This window comes from Ictidomys tridecemlineatus, unplaced genomic scaffold, assembly GCF_052094955.1.
Source record: "Ictidomys tridecemlineatus isolate mIctTri1 unplaced genomic scaffold, mIctTri1.hap1 Scaffold_135, whole genome shotgun sequence".
Lineage (NCBI taxonomy): Eukaryota > Metazoa > Chordata > Mammalia > Rodentia > Sciuridae > Ictidomys > Ictidomys tridecemlineatus.
Window position 1 is genome coordinate 64,236 of NW_027521208.1, and position 15,488 is coordinate 79,723.

General features: G+C 36.7%; 1 protein-coding gene across 1 annotated transcript in view; it reads right to left on the reverse strand.

Moving 5' to 3' along the window:
- The window catches only part of LOC144372588 (axin interactor, dorsalization-associated protein-like), a 38,502-nt gene extending 26,453 nt beyond the window's left edge, over positions 1-12,049 (reverse strand). The window contains exons 1-5 of the mRNA XM_078035934.1: positions 12,029-12,049; positions 11,375-11,497; positions 2,411-2,458; positions 1,525-1,578; positions 1,114-1,168 (exon numbers count right to left, since the gene is read on the reverse strand). Coding sequence (XP_077892060.1) covers positions 1,114-1,168; positions 1,525-1,578; positions 2,411-2,458; positions 11,375-11,497; positions 12,029-12,049 — 301 coding nt within the window. The remainder of the gene's footprint in view (positions 1-1,113; positions 1,169-1,524; positions 1,579-2,410; positions 2,459-11,374; positions 11,498-12,028) is intronic.
- Between the last annotated feature and the right edge of the window lie 3,439 nt (positions 12,050-15,488).

The window sequence follows — 15,488 nt, forward strand, 5'->3', positions numbered from 1 at the left end:
CTGCCTCAGCCTCCCGAGCGGCTGTGATTACAGGCATGCGCCACTGTGCAAGGCTCTCTTTAGTTCTTAAATTAATTTTTTACCTCTTACTCAAAGCATGTTTACATTAAAAGGATTGCACTAGTGTGAACTGAGATACACTGACAAATGTTCTGAGATTTAGGCCCTGCTCAGTTACTGGAGATTGAAGTGAAACAGGACAAACAAATCATTTCATTTCTTTCCTCAATAGAGAATGTGATCACAAGTCTGAGACTCCTTTCTGTTTGAAAATGCTTTGATTTTATGATTCCCTACTTAAAATTTTATCTTACTTAGTTAGATAAATAAAATCTACTATTCCCTAGTCACATAAATGCACTGAGATGTGCAATCTTATCTCAATAAAAAAAGAGTACAGGAGCTGGGTTATAGTTCAGTTGGTAGAGCATTTGCCTTGCATGTGTGAGGTACTGGATTCGATCCTCAACACCACATAAAAACAAATAAATAAAATAAAGGTATTGTATCTGTCTACAACTTAAAAAGTTTTTAAAAAAGGCTACATTAACTTACATTCATTCAGTTATTCACACTGTGCCTTTGCCCATACTGCAGACAGTTTTAAGAGAGCAATCATTTGAAACAGCAGAAAGGCTTTATTTGGGAATATCCTAACCAACAAGATAACTGAAGGAATTGTTTACTTTTTAAAATTTTGAAGAAGGGAAAAAAATGGAGACAACAAAAAAAAACACTTTGTAATGCTTTCCCAACATTCAGACTGTAGTTTTCAATAACATGTAATGTGAATGGGCATTAATGACTGTAACCTTATATTCTCTACTGGACTCTACTGAAAATGTTTATCAAAATAATTATAATCTTATTAAAGCCATTAAGACAAATTAAAGGTTAATTTGGATATTTAGATGAAGTACAACATATATATTCTATAATAAAGATTAAATCCAAATGGTAATTAAAAATACAAATATTGTAGGAATTTTAAAAGCACCAAAAAATAAGAGAAATAAATCCAATCACTTTCTGTGCTAAACAATCTTAATATTCACAACAGATAAAACTCTCTTCCTATAGGAATATCACTAAAAAATATAAAACAAAACTTACTTGGTTCTAGCTTCTTGAGGTCCTCCAGTTTAAATTCTTCCTGGGACTGTGTGGACTAAATTTAAAATATGCATATTATATCTTTTCATTACAAAGATTTCACTGCACCCTATGTCTTTTAAATGGCAAGAATAAAATATTTAAAATAAATATATTTCTTGTTTTAAAGGTAGAAAATGAAAAGTTCCAAACTGATTTTTGGAATATTCAAGCTAATAGAAACAGAAAAAATTAGAATCATATCTTTTATTTCTACCGTTTACAAAGTATGAACTAAGTCATTTAAGTGTGAGTTCAGCTGATCAATTCCAATTGTTATAAAACCCTTCTGAGATAATATTACTTTGGGCATGAATGTCTAATATCTTTTCAGAACAATTTAGAATAATTCATTTAAAAAAATCCATTTACCTGTAAAGCTGCGCTTTGCAATTCCAAGCATGTTGCAATTTTGCCTATGGTTTTCTGTAGGAAAAAAAATGCTATAAATCCCAAGATAATTTTAACTGTCAGTTACTAAAATCAAGAATTTTTATTTATAAGAGATCTATAGGGACTGGGATTTTAGCTCAGTGGTTGAACACTTGCTTCACATGTGTGAGGCACTGGGCTCCATCCTTAGTACCACATAAAAAAAAATAAATGAAACAAAGATATAGTGTCCATCTACAATTTAAAAAATTTACAAAAGAGATCTATACTTCTTTAAATAAATTATTATTCCTTTTCTAGCACCTTGCAGATTTTAGAGAAGAGAATCAGAAGACAAAGGGCTGAGAAGTGGGAGAGAGATGAGTATATATTCTCTTCTAAACTAATATGCCACAACCAATTCTAAATCAAGTTTGGTTTGGTGATAGGTCTAGATATGATTTAAAGGGCAACAAAGATAGCCATTATGAAAAGCAGTGTGGAGGTTCCTCAAAAGATTAAAAATTGAACTGTGATATGATCCAACAATTCCACTCCAGGATATATGGCCAAAGGAAAGGAAATCAGTAAGCTGCAGAGACACCTGCACTCCCATATTCATAGCAGCACTATTCTTATTAGCCAAGAAATGGAAACCTAAGAGTCCATCAACTGATAAGTGGATAAAAAAAAGTGTTATATATACACAATGGAATACTATTCAGTCATAAAAATAAAGAAATCCTATCCTTTGCAACAACACGATGGAACAAGATCATTATATTAATGAAGTAAGCCAGGCACAGAGACAAGACCCACAAAATCTTATTCATGTGGAATACAAAAAAGCTGATTTCATAGAAGTTAAAAGTATAATGGTAGTTACCAGTGGTTGGAGACAGTAGGGGTGAGTGGGGGGATAAATAAATGCATCCTACATTTCAAAAGAAAAAAGAAAAAAATTTGTAAGTTTTTAAACATAAGAAATGATACGTAAGTAGAAAATGTTAACTGGATTTAAATATAACACAATATATACATGTATCAAAACATGTTACCCCATTTATATGTACTATCTTTGTTATCTGTAAGTTAAAATATTGACTATTTATTTTTAAAAATAGCTTTTTTTTAGCTGTAGATGGACATAATACCTTTATTTTATTAATTTGTTTTTATGTGGTGCTGAGGATTGAACCCAGTGCCTCACACATGCTGGGCAAGCAAGCACTCTACCACTGAGCTACAACTCTAGCCACAAAATACTAACTTTAAAAAAGAAAGCAGAAAATTAAAAAGGGGGAGGGCAATGAAAAGAGAGTTTTGACATCTTCCCTTCCAACCATCTTCTCATAAAGCCTGAAATTTACTAAAAGATATCTGAAAGATAGCACAATGGTCTAATTTAATTCTGATTTAAGCTCAATTCTGACTTGTATAAAAACGTAGGCAATATTAACAAAATTAGTATTTGTGATGAATGGTGCAAATTTTACAGTCAATCTGTTTTATAAAATAAGCTATAAAACACATGTGATAGGGCACAGTCCTTGCTTTTAATATGCTCATGTTCTATTATGTGTGATAAAACATATATCAAATCACTATATTAAAAAGAGAGACATTCAATCTATAAGCTTCAGCAAAATAAGTTCCTTTTATGTCCTAAAGGAAAAGAACATGATCTATTTTAGGAATCCAGTCCCAAAGACTAGGGAGGATTTCCAAATCAAAGAGTTTGGAAAATTGTCAAAGTTCAATTACTTAAAATCCCGAACTGAAAGCAGAGGGATGGGTGTGAAAAGTAAAGTGAAGTAGGGCATAGTCATTCTGAAATGGACCTTTCACAAACTCCTTGCTGAGGAATCTAGGATTTCTTTAACAATAAGTTACATAGAAGTGTGTTTTTATTGTTCTTTTTTTTTAACTGACATGCCCTTAAGAACACTGTTGTGAGCTGGGCATAGTTACGTGTACCACCTACTGGGAAGGCTAAGGCAGGAGCCTAAGAGTTTAAGGCCGGTGTGGGCAACACAGTGATACTTTCTAAAAAACAAACAAAAAACCCCTTGACTGTTGTGATACAGGTATGCAATGCATACATAATTTAAAGGAAAGGGGAAAACTGAAGGAAAAATCATTTAAGTTATTTCAAACTGTCTAAACAATATTCAGAATAAGAATATGAATAGCTAAGGTGGACATGAAAAGAGGAGATTCATGAGAATCATAAAAGAAATTATCAGGGCAGGCAGCTGAACAATGCCACTGAGACTTCTAGGTCCTTCCAAAAAAGATATTTCTGAAATGTGTTTAGGAATAAGTCTAGATGATAAAAGCAAAGAACTGTGTAACATTTACAATGTAAACATTTACAATGCTTACAAAATGACATATTTTGGAAAAAAACTGACATGTTTTTCTGAATGTATTTTCTGTATGACTTACAAAAAGTTTAGTAAATTGGGGATTTGGTGATTTTGTGTTTGGTTAATGTTCTTTGAAAGGTAAAAGAGGAGTAAAGGGAAGTAACAGTATTGTCCTGGCCTCTGGTGCTTAGGCTAGTGGACATTCTTCAATTACTGAATCTTCAACAAACAGCTAGGATAGCAACTCACAGAAAAACCTATTATTGAGCAAGATATGCCTCTCAGACACACAAGTAATAATATTTAATTATCTCCATAATCTTTTTAAAATTTCAATATAAAATCTTAGAAAATATGCAATTTTAATCTGAATAGAGATTACATTTGAAAATTATGTTTATACATAGTTTGCAAAATACTCAAGTTTATTCATCCTCTTAAATAGCTATGTATAGAAACCAGCAGTAAGCAATCTTTTCTACATAAAGTCTAATATCCCCAATCATTATTGTTCAAATATACCACTCAACTCCAGCAAAACTAGTAAATAATTAAGTATAAATATAATAATCAAATAATTTATTAATAACAAATACTATTAATTATTAACCACTTATTAATAACTAATGAGCACTTATAGGCTCTCCTAAATGATTAATAAACATTAATTTAATAAATCCTCCCCAACTCTGAATTAGCTGTGGTCATTTTACAGGTGTGAAAACTGAAGTACAGGCAGGTTAAGTAATTTGTCCCAGTCATCAATGCCTTCTATACAACACACAAGATATTCAATAAAACCACACACTTCCATCAATTCCATTTAGCTATGACTTACTATATTCTTTCAAAACTGATTTATAAAAGAATTTTGCTTGTATTGAGATGTATCAATGAGCTAATCTTCAAAATAGTAGTTAGCTTTTTTTCCTTCTTGACTTTAAAATCCATTTTATTTCACACTTCAAACATTTAAGATAAAAATGTTGTAGCTGAACAATAAGAGACCACTAACAAACTATTATCACTTAAACATTTCTTTAAGTTAAGCAAAGGCAATAGCTTTTTATATATAAATGTACTGAACTATGGCAAAATACCAACCGGCCTTATTCATAACTATTTTAAGGGACCACACCCAGCTTCAGTATTAAAAAAGAAGTGAAACACTATTATTTCAGCTGTGGCAATAACTTTTAAAACATGTAGAATTTATTGATGTCAAAAATCAAGGCTTGCTACTGAAACAGTGTCACCTTCCTTAAAATGAACAGTTCAGAAAAGTAATAAAGAAGCACAAGTTCACATATGCCAGAGTATAAGTATTGACTACTTTAATTAATGTACATTAAACCAAGCACTGAAGTGATGTTTGATTTTTAGAAAGACTTAAATCACTAGCATTTTATTCAAATTAATTGCTCATACCTAATATGATAAGAAACAGAGAACAGTATCATTTTTAGAGTATTAGCTACTTTAGTTTGTCATTGCTAAGAAAATTGAGAGCTCTAAAGATCAGTTAAAGGTAAACATGGAATAAAAATGGACAATTAATGAGCTAAATTAATTTTGCTAAAATGTATTCAATTTATGTAATGAATAAAATGAGTTTAAAAATAAACATAATTCAGTACAGTCTTACTTAATCCAGACTTATCTTTTAAATATTTAAAAGCAGCCACTCATCTTCCATCTAGCTGTTGGGGGAGAGAAAACACTGGGGTAGAGAGAAAGTGGAAGTAGAAAGGTGGAATCGATAAAACATAAAACAAGTATATATTTCTGGGATTCTCATTACCACCAAGTTTGATTCAAAATAGGAAAATCTTTCTAAGTGTCATGAGATAGGATGTTCTATTTTGTCCAGAAACTTACATGAGAAAATCTACAACACCAAAGTAGGGAATTCCATGGAATGAAAGCTTTTGGCAGCTTTTTGTTGGCCACTAAACCCACTTGTTATAACGACAAAACTATTGAAAACTGAAATGAAACTAAGTGAACTAATCGTGAGAGAGGATCAAGTAAGAATCATAAACTCTTGTTTTAACTAGAAATCTTTGAGAATATTAAAAATAGGAAATAAATGTGAAGTTTTTATTCTATCACCAATTAATATGGCTTAGACAGATTAGTAGTTCTGCTTTAGAATTCTTTAGATATAAAATAAATATTGGAAAAATATGTTATTCTCTTAAAAATTAGGATTTATTTTAATAAATATAAAGTAAATATCAATAATAGACCCAATAAAACATTTATTCATCAAATATATTTGAGAGCTCACTGTGAATTAGACAGCAAAAAGTTTCATAAAGAAAGCACTTTAGTAATAAGATTGGTTTTTAAAAACCAAAAACATTTTTCAAAGTTCCACTAACTACTGAATGGTTGGCATAATTATATAACTTGTCACTGCTATCAATACATGAAATAGTATAAGCATAAGAAATATAACTCAAAATACAACAACATTTTTGCAAAGAATAAGGTTAAAAGCATTTTCTATTTTCCTTTTTGGAGAAAAATATTATTCAGTTTTCTCTCCAGCTTATGTATAGGCATAGTATTTAATGCAGATCTAACAGTATGTGTCAAAATTTCCTGTATTATGTTCTTTAGAACACTAGATCCAATGATTTTGAAAAAAATTAAATGAGATTTGAGTTCTAAGCCATGTGACTTTGAAGAAATCCTACACCTATAATCCAGAAAAACCATGCCATATTTTCTGGGCTTCTAAGGAGAAGACCAGCAATACTTGAGTTCTTGGTAACTGTCTTCCAAAGCTGTAAGATACTTCTCCCATGAGAGGTCAAAAGTAAAGAAAGGGTTTCCACTAATCCATACAGCATCTATAAGTGAATTAGAAAAAATGTACCTCTTCCTCTGAGTAAATGAAGCTCCATTCCAAGGCACATAGCATGATGAGTGGAGCACAGCTGGGTTTCAAGACTACACAGCCCTAAGCCTGGAACCTTCATAGCAACTTCACAACTGCCAGAGGGCAGAGTCATTGGTGCCAACAAGACACAAAGTAATCGTGGCAGTGCTGCCAGGAAGATCTGAAAGTCTTTTTTGTATATTCCTCTGATATCCCCTGCATGCTGTGAATCAGAACTGACTTGAGAGAAGCAAGATAAAACTGTTCTAGATGAAAATATAACCTCAGGATGAGTCATAGGAGGCCCCTAGTTGGGTTGCTTGGCAAGCTCTATTGGAAAGGCTGAGAGTTGCCTAGGGAAAAGCAATCAGGTGTCCAACAGTCACTAAACATAATAAAGAGAATCAGATGCTATTTTAAAAGAACAACTGCCCAGAAAACTCTAAGGATCTATGCATATGTATCTATAAGTCATTTTATGTAACTTAAATTTTGACTAAACTAACTTCATCTACAAAATGTACGTCAAACATAATCATTTCTTACCATCTTTACTAACATTTCTCTATTCTAGGCCATCATCACCTTTTGGCAGAACTATTATAATAGCTTCCTGATTGGTCTTCCTCCTTCCTTCTTGCCACCTTAGAATCAAGTCCCCATTTATCTAGATTAATAAAAAACTCATCATTCCCTGCTATAAAACCCCCTTGTGAAGGATTTTTCAATAGGCTTTTCAATAGCAGAAGGAATCACAGTTGCATTTCAAGTGTTTATGCCAACACTTGTCCAAGTTGGGTTAATGCCCCAAGGGGTAAACTCTAACCAACAAGAAACAAGCAATGGGACTCTTCTAAGAGGTGGTAGTTTCACATAGTAGAAGATGTACCATGTGACAAGACAACCAGCTCAGTTTTCTTTCAAGGTTAGGGCCTACTTGGTAGCATCTTTCCTCCTTTCTTGCCTTATTTATTGTTTTCTTTCATTCTTGCTGCTCTGGGTTTGTACCACTCAATAAAACCTTACCTCCAGTTGCTTTCTGAGGACACAGGGCCCAAGCCCTACAAATCAGCTAAAATGACCTTTTCTGCAATCCTATCACACACAAAACTGCTTTACCACACTTCAGATTCTGAAGTCAGACAGATAATAGTTGCACATTCTTAGACAAAGGTATTTCACGTCTCTTAGCCTTATTTTATTTATATATAAAATATGAAGTATAATAAAGTTTACTGAAATTAATCAATGTAATATAAATGATGCCAGGTACATTATTTATATTAGTATTTCCAGTGCTTAATATGTCATCTACTACACTGTAGGTATGCCTAATGCCTACAATGTTTACAATAGTACATTTTCTCTGTATTTAAAAAATTCCAACCAAGTAGCAAAGATTGAAAGACCTGTAAGGTCTCAATACAAATAGCCAGTAATCTGTAAAAACACATTAAATCTATACATGAATGCTCTCTGAAAAATGGCCCTTTACTGCAAATAATTCACTTTACCTGGGTTTTTGCCTCTCCAACTTATCAGGAAAAACAATTAAGTCAAAAGTACAGATGTCGCCAGCTTTAGGCACAATATATTCCTGAGAGGATGCACACAAATCAAATTTCTGTAAATCAAACCATATTTCACAAGCACTAGGGGAAAAACACCCTTTAAAATGACTTCAACAAATAATGCTATAGTAAACTGTTACTGTAAAATGAAAGTTTCTTCATAGCCGGTGATTATGTTGACATATAATTTCATTAGGTTTTCATAAGAAAGGAAATACAGCAATCAGCATATGGCAACATGAGCTCCCTCCCACCCCACATGAAGTCCCATGCTTGCTCAGGACTCTACAAGCAAGAAGATCATCACCAGAACTGAACACAGCCAATGCTATGCCTGGAGTCTGTGAAACTGTGGTTATAAAGTTAAAAAAATTTATGGCAACAGTATAGATTGTCACAGGTATGATGTTACTTTGTCTGACAAAGCAAGAACAGCAAATAGAAACAAAATATTCCTATACAACCAGTGTTCAAAAGGAAGATTCCAGTTAATAAAATTATCATAAGCATTTATATTATTACAAGCTTTTGTGGATATATATATATGGATATTGATAGTATTCATGCATAAAACTCACAGGATAAAAAATATGCATCAGAATCATGATAACTCTGTGGTGGCTTAACAGGTAACTCATTTTAAAGGTTTCTCTTATGTTTTCCTTTATTTTAAAAAATTTTTCAGGCATAGGCATTACTGTTTTGGGTCTCACAAATGGACTTCCACAAAGGAATCATTTGTTTCTGACACTTTTGGCTTTGGCAAAAAGTTGGGAAAATCACCACATTTCACACTGCTAAAGCCCTTTCACAGAAAATATTTCTTGTATTATCTGGATTAGACTTGAAGAAAACAATATTAATATTGTTGGCAATCAGTTTTACCATCTCTAATTTTCCTGATGATCAAGCCACATTCCTACATCTCTGATTACATTGATGGTATACGGGTATTGTTCTACTTCCTATAAATGTAAAAGGTAAAAGCTGTGCCTTCAAGGGCAGTTATGCAATGCTCCTAGACAGAATTCCAAAAGTCTGCATCTCTTACAAGAAGATGCCCAATTGTCAAGGCAAATGTTGGCAACCTTGAGGAGTGTTCCTCACACTGGGAGTCTGTGCCTTTGGCAGCCACTGCAACAGACTGAATCTCAATTAGAGGCTTATCATATTGGTACGGAATGGTTTGTGCAGCCTACTAATTGGAACGCCTGCCTGTCTAGTAAATACTCCACTCTGTGGATTTTGTTTTGTTTGTGGGAGTTGTGGGTGGGGAGTTACAAAGGATTGAACTCAGGGGGACTTAACCACTTGAGCCACATCCCCAGCCCTACTTTGCATTTTATTTAGAGACAGGGTCTCACTGAGATGCTTATGCCTCACTGTTGCTGAGGCTGGCTTTGAACTCATAATCCTCCTGCCTCAGATCTCTGAAGCTGCTGGGATCACAGGCATGCGCCACCACACCCCACCACTCTGTGGGTTTAAGACCTAGGTTCTTTGCTCCTCCCCTCCCCTTTGCCAAGCATTTTTGTAAAGCCACATGTCAAGCGCCTATGAATCATAGGTTATTGTCCTTTACTCTAGAAGACACAATGACATAGGAGAAAAAAAAATAAGGGTTTCTCCAAGGAATCATGAAAAAAGACACATGAAAGTTTCCTTTCTTAAATCTAAGAAGTACACTAGGTACTGCTCACAGTCTTTACAGAGTTCTAAGTCAAATGGTTTCTGGACAGTGTTATATTGAAAAAAAAAGTGATTCAATATTTAGACTTCTATTTAATGTTTTGTGCTTGATTTTTCAACTTTTGATAGAATATATTGGTACCACTCACTCAACATATGATATACAGAATCTACAACATCCAAAAAGAGATACATTAAGATACTACGAAAGAGTTGGTCTGCTTCTAGATCAATATTACTAATCAGTAGGGAAATGCAAAGCAAAATCATAAAGGGATACCACTTCACACCCATCAGGAAGAACTATCATTTTAAAAAATGAAAATCCTAAGTGAAGACTTAAACAAATTGGAACTCTTGTGCATTGCTGATATGAACATAAAATGATACTGTCTCTATGGAAGAGTTTGATGGTTCCTCAAAAAGTTAAACATAGAATTACCCTATAATACACCCAAATTAACTGAAAGCAGGGACTCAGATAACTTGTATGCTAATGCTCACTGCTGAATTACCATAATAAGTAAAATGTGGAAACAATCTATCAACAGATGAGTGGATAAAGAAAATAAAGTACACACATACAATGAAATGTTATGCAGACTTAAAAAGGAATAAAATTCTGACACGTTACAACTTGGTTGAAACTTAAAGACATTATATTAAACGAAATAAGCCAAATATAAATTAATAAATATTGTTATGATTCCACTTATAAGAGATATTAGGTCAGGTAAATTCATAGAATCCAAAGGTATTACAGAGGTTACCGGGGATAAGAAAATACAGGAAGTCAAAACTTAATGAGTATAGATCTTTTGTTGGAGATGACAAAAAGGTTCTGAAAATGTGTAATGTGATGAATATTGTATACACTTATGCCAAGTTAAATGGTTAAAATGGCAAATTTAAAAAAAAGATAACTGACTTTAAACAAAAGTAATAACAACCTAGGGTAGGCTTACAACACACAAAAAAGTAAAATGTATAACAATAGCAGCATCAAGATAGGAAGAAGAAAAGGGAAGCAAAATATTAAGTTCTTATACTTTAAGTGGCACAGCAAAATATCACTCAAGGGTAGACTGTGATAAGTTAAAGTTATAGCTTACTGCACTAAAATAAAAGACTTAAGTCTAATAAACCAACAAAAGAGATAAAATGAAGCCATAAAACATCAAGAATCAAAATATAGTCTGATCCAAGAATTTATTCCCTAGAGAAATTCCTTGATAAAATGCAATATATATTTTTTTATCATCCAGTGAAAGGTTTATTAAAACTTAATCAGAGGTACAATTAAATCAATGAAAGTAAATGGCAAAAGCACTCACTGCCCAGACTGGTGAGGTAAAACCCAGAATTGCAGCCTTAGCTCCACCGGCAACATACGGAATGATATTTTCTCCTAGAGGTGTATCTCTAAACAAGGCTCTGAGGATATTCAAAGCATGAACCTAGGACAAGAAGTTCAAAATTAGCTGTGTGTTAATAACTATGGTGATTCTAAATCTGTATATAAAATTACAAGAAGAAAGTAATAATATGCAAATGAAACAGTAGATTTAATAAAATAATAATTGATAAAAATAATTTTTAGACATTAGTAAGAACAATGTAATAAAAAAATTTGATCCAACGAACCTATAAGGAATCCTGAATCTAACAAACACATTCTTTTCAAGGAACATTTATTCTTTAAAATGGCCTCAAACAAGGAACATTTATTTTTTAAAATGGCCTCAAATATAGGATTTCATTTTTATAATATTAAAGTAAAAGGTAAAACTAAAGTGTTAGAAATTAGGATTTTGGTTACTGTCAGGGAAACAGTGCTGATTAGAAGAGAACATGAAGGGGCCTTGGTGTCCTAGAAAAGTTCTGCTTCTTTCTTGTTACACAAATGTGATCACTTTGTGAAGCTGTAATGACTTGCACACTGTATATTATAATTAAATCTAAAAATGCATATAAAATATGACAGGGACAGCATGAGAAAGGAAGAACATAAGCCAATCTCAATTATGAACCCAGTGAGAAGCATAAATGTATATCCTTTCTAAAGAAAATTTAATAATGTATAAAAACATATCAAAGTTGAGTTCATTCTCAGTATGCAAATATATTATATTTAAAAATCAGCATAAGTGCTGGGAATGTAGTTCAGTGGTAGAGCAATTGCCTAGCGTGTACAAGGCCCTTCAATCCCCAGCATTGAAAACTACAACAAAAAGAATAACATGTAATTCATGATATTTGAAAATTCTAGGGAAAAACAAAACGTATTTATCTCAAATGATGCAGGAAAGCACTCAACAATTGGTTTTTTTAAATCAGATAAAGGACAGATTAAAAATTTCAACAAATAACAACATAAAGATGCCTGCTATCTCTATTTCTAGCAAAATTGTGCTACAGGTTCCAGCAGCAAAATAAGATAAATAAAAATTTTTAAAAGACTAAGCATTAGAAAGCTAACAAACTTAGGATTACCTACTAGGGATACAATTATCTATAAAGAAAATCCTAAGAATTTATAGACAAGTCATTAGTTGTATTATAGCAGTTCAGGTAAGTTGCTAAACATAAGTACAACAATCACCAAAAAATCAATTTCATTCTCACAGAGAACAACACATAATATAAAATTTTGAAATATCATTTATAAGAAAAATATATAGAAATAAATCTCATAAAAGATTCATAAGACTTTTAAGAGGAAAATATATGCATTCCTACCCACAAGGTATGAGAATTTCTGTTGCTTACCAGCACCTTGGTATTATGAGACCTTTACAGTTTTTACTTTTCTGTATGAAATGGCTCGGACTTGGGGGCCAGAGGCGGCACGACGCTGCGGGGGAGTGGGCAGCGCGGGCAGGCCAGGGGTCGGCGGGACCCGGGGACCAGGGAACCGGAGACCTGGCGCGGGAGCGCGGCTCGGGCGGGCAGGGGGCTCCGGTGCCGGGGGAGGATGCGCGGGCGGCGGGGCGCTGCCGCCAGCGCCAGGTTGGTGCGCGGAATGCCGGGAGCCGCGCCGGGGCCGGGGCGGGGGCGGGGGGGGGGGAGGGGGGAAGGGGTCCGCGGCGCGGCGGGCGGGGCCCCGGGGCCGGGCGCAACGGGCGGGAAGGTGCGGCGGCCTCAGGCGCGCCGGGCCGGGTCGGGGTCGGTCCCGGGAGGCCCCCTCCTACCTATGCCCGGCGCCATGTAGATGGAGTAGAGCGGCAAGGAGGAGAGCGAGAAGAAGAAGAGAGCGGCGAGCGAGCGGCGCGGCAGCCACAGCAGCCCCCGGCGGGCGCACACGCTGCAGCCGGGCGGCCGCTCAAGGGCCGGGCCTGCTCCTGCTGCTCCCGTGCACCGCCGCCTGGGCCTCGGCCGCGGTCTCCGGAGCCTCGCGGGCCGCCGCCGCCACCGCCTCACGGATCCCAGCCAACAGCCGCTGCGGGACAGGCCACATGAAGTGGGCGGGGCCGCGCGGCCCGGAGCAAGCGCAGCGATGGGGGCGGGGCGGGCGGTTGCACAGGGGCGGAGGGGCGGGGCCAGCGCCGCGGGGCACCGTTGCAAAAGACCCGCCCGCTCGCCACCCGACCCCAGTCGCCCCGGAGGCCGCACAGCGGCTTTAGGGAGCGTCACTAAATGACGACAGCCCCTCTCCCCGCAGGGCCACCGCCCAGGCTTGCAGGGAGCGTCTCTCAAGAGCCAGCCGGCTTCGCGCTTGGGCTCCTCAAGAAGGGGGGCAAGGGGCCATCTGCAAAGTCTGACCGTCTGATAGCCCACTGCAGCAGAAGAACTGGGATTGTAATGCTTGGGGGGACTCGGCTTTCATTCATTCGTTTATTTATTCATTCAATCAATTCATTATTTATTTATTGGATGCCAGATGCAGTTGTTGGTGCTGAGAACAAAACAGATTAAATCTCTTGTCTTATTTGAACTTATATTCATGTGGAGGAGAATAAACGCAAGTCAATCAATAATTATCTGGTACTAATAACAGATATGAGCAAAATAAAACAGGAGGATGTGTTGGCAGCAGGCTACAGTAGACAAGGAAGGTCTCCCTAAGCAGCTGACATCAGCTGAGACCAAGGGTGAGAAAGAGCCAGCCACAAGTGAGGACAGAACAGTGCCACCAGGGGGAACAGCAGGGCAAAGGCCCTGAGGTGGAGAAAGCCCACTCTGGCCCCAGGTTGAACCCAAGGCCAGCAAGTGAAGTAGGAGACCTGTAGACAGGTGCACATCCCACGGAACAGGGAACCAAAGAGGAAACTGACATTGCTATAAGGAGAAGCAAGTCACGCCCTTCCACGCAAAACTGGCCTGACTCTGAAGGCAGGCCCTTGACTACTGAGCCGTAAACTGCCTCAGTGGTCTCTCTGCACCCTGCAGCTCATTCTGTAGGCAAATTGGTGCCCTATCCCATCACTTTAGCACGGGACCATATCTAAAACAGTACCTCAAGACCAGCCTTGATCCAGAGCACCTCAGAAGGCAGTGAGCAATAGCTAGAGACCCATGGGGAGTGACAGTAGCACCCCACCACCTTCAAGAAGCTCCCAGATGAATCCAAGTGGCAAGTGTCCCCCATGTGGGCACATCTGAAACCAGAGCCCTGTCTTGGAATATGTCAGAAGCCAGGAGTGGGGAACTTTTCAGGGATTCTGTGAGAACCAAAATTAATCCTACTCTATATTCCTAAAGCAATTTGAACTTTTTCCACTGTTAACTTGACCCTTTTAAGGGGAGGCTATAGAGCCAGACTGCCGGGGTTCTTTAACTCCCAGCTCTTCCATTCTTAGCTTGTGACCTTAAGCAAGTTAGTTAAACTCTCTGTACCTTAATACAATGGGAATATCATTAGTAATGACCATATGAGATTGTTGTGAGGATTTGACTGATACATGCAATGCCTGATACATGGTAAATGCACGTGGGTCTCGCCTTATCCAACAGCCCTGGGAAATGGGATGGGAGAGAAGAGGCTTTAAAAAGTGAAGCAGAGAATTTTGATTTGGATAGATGTGGGTTCAACTCTCGGCTTGGCCTAAACTTTACTGTGTGACCTTGAGCAAACCTCTTATCTCTCTGAGTTTCTGTTCATTTGTGAAATGCGCCCCACCCCGTGCCACCTACCCCACAGGGATGTGATGTAGATTAGGTGAGGTAGTGTGGAAAGGCCCTGAACCAAACTCTCTAAATTAATCTGATTTTGAATACTTTTTCTTTAACCAATATAATAACCCTTTTTAACACCCATGTCTAAGAAATATTTTTAGACACCCAGAAAAGTTTTAACTTTTAAGAACAATACAAGGGCTGGGGATGTGGCTCAAGCAGTAGCGCGCTCGCCTGGCATGTGTTCGGCCTGGGTTCGATCCTCAGCACCACATACAAACAAAGATGTTGTGTCCGCTGAAAACTAAAAAATAAATATTAAAATTCTGTGTG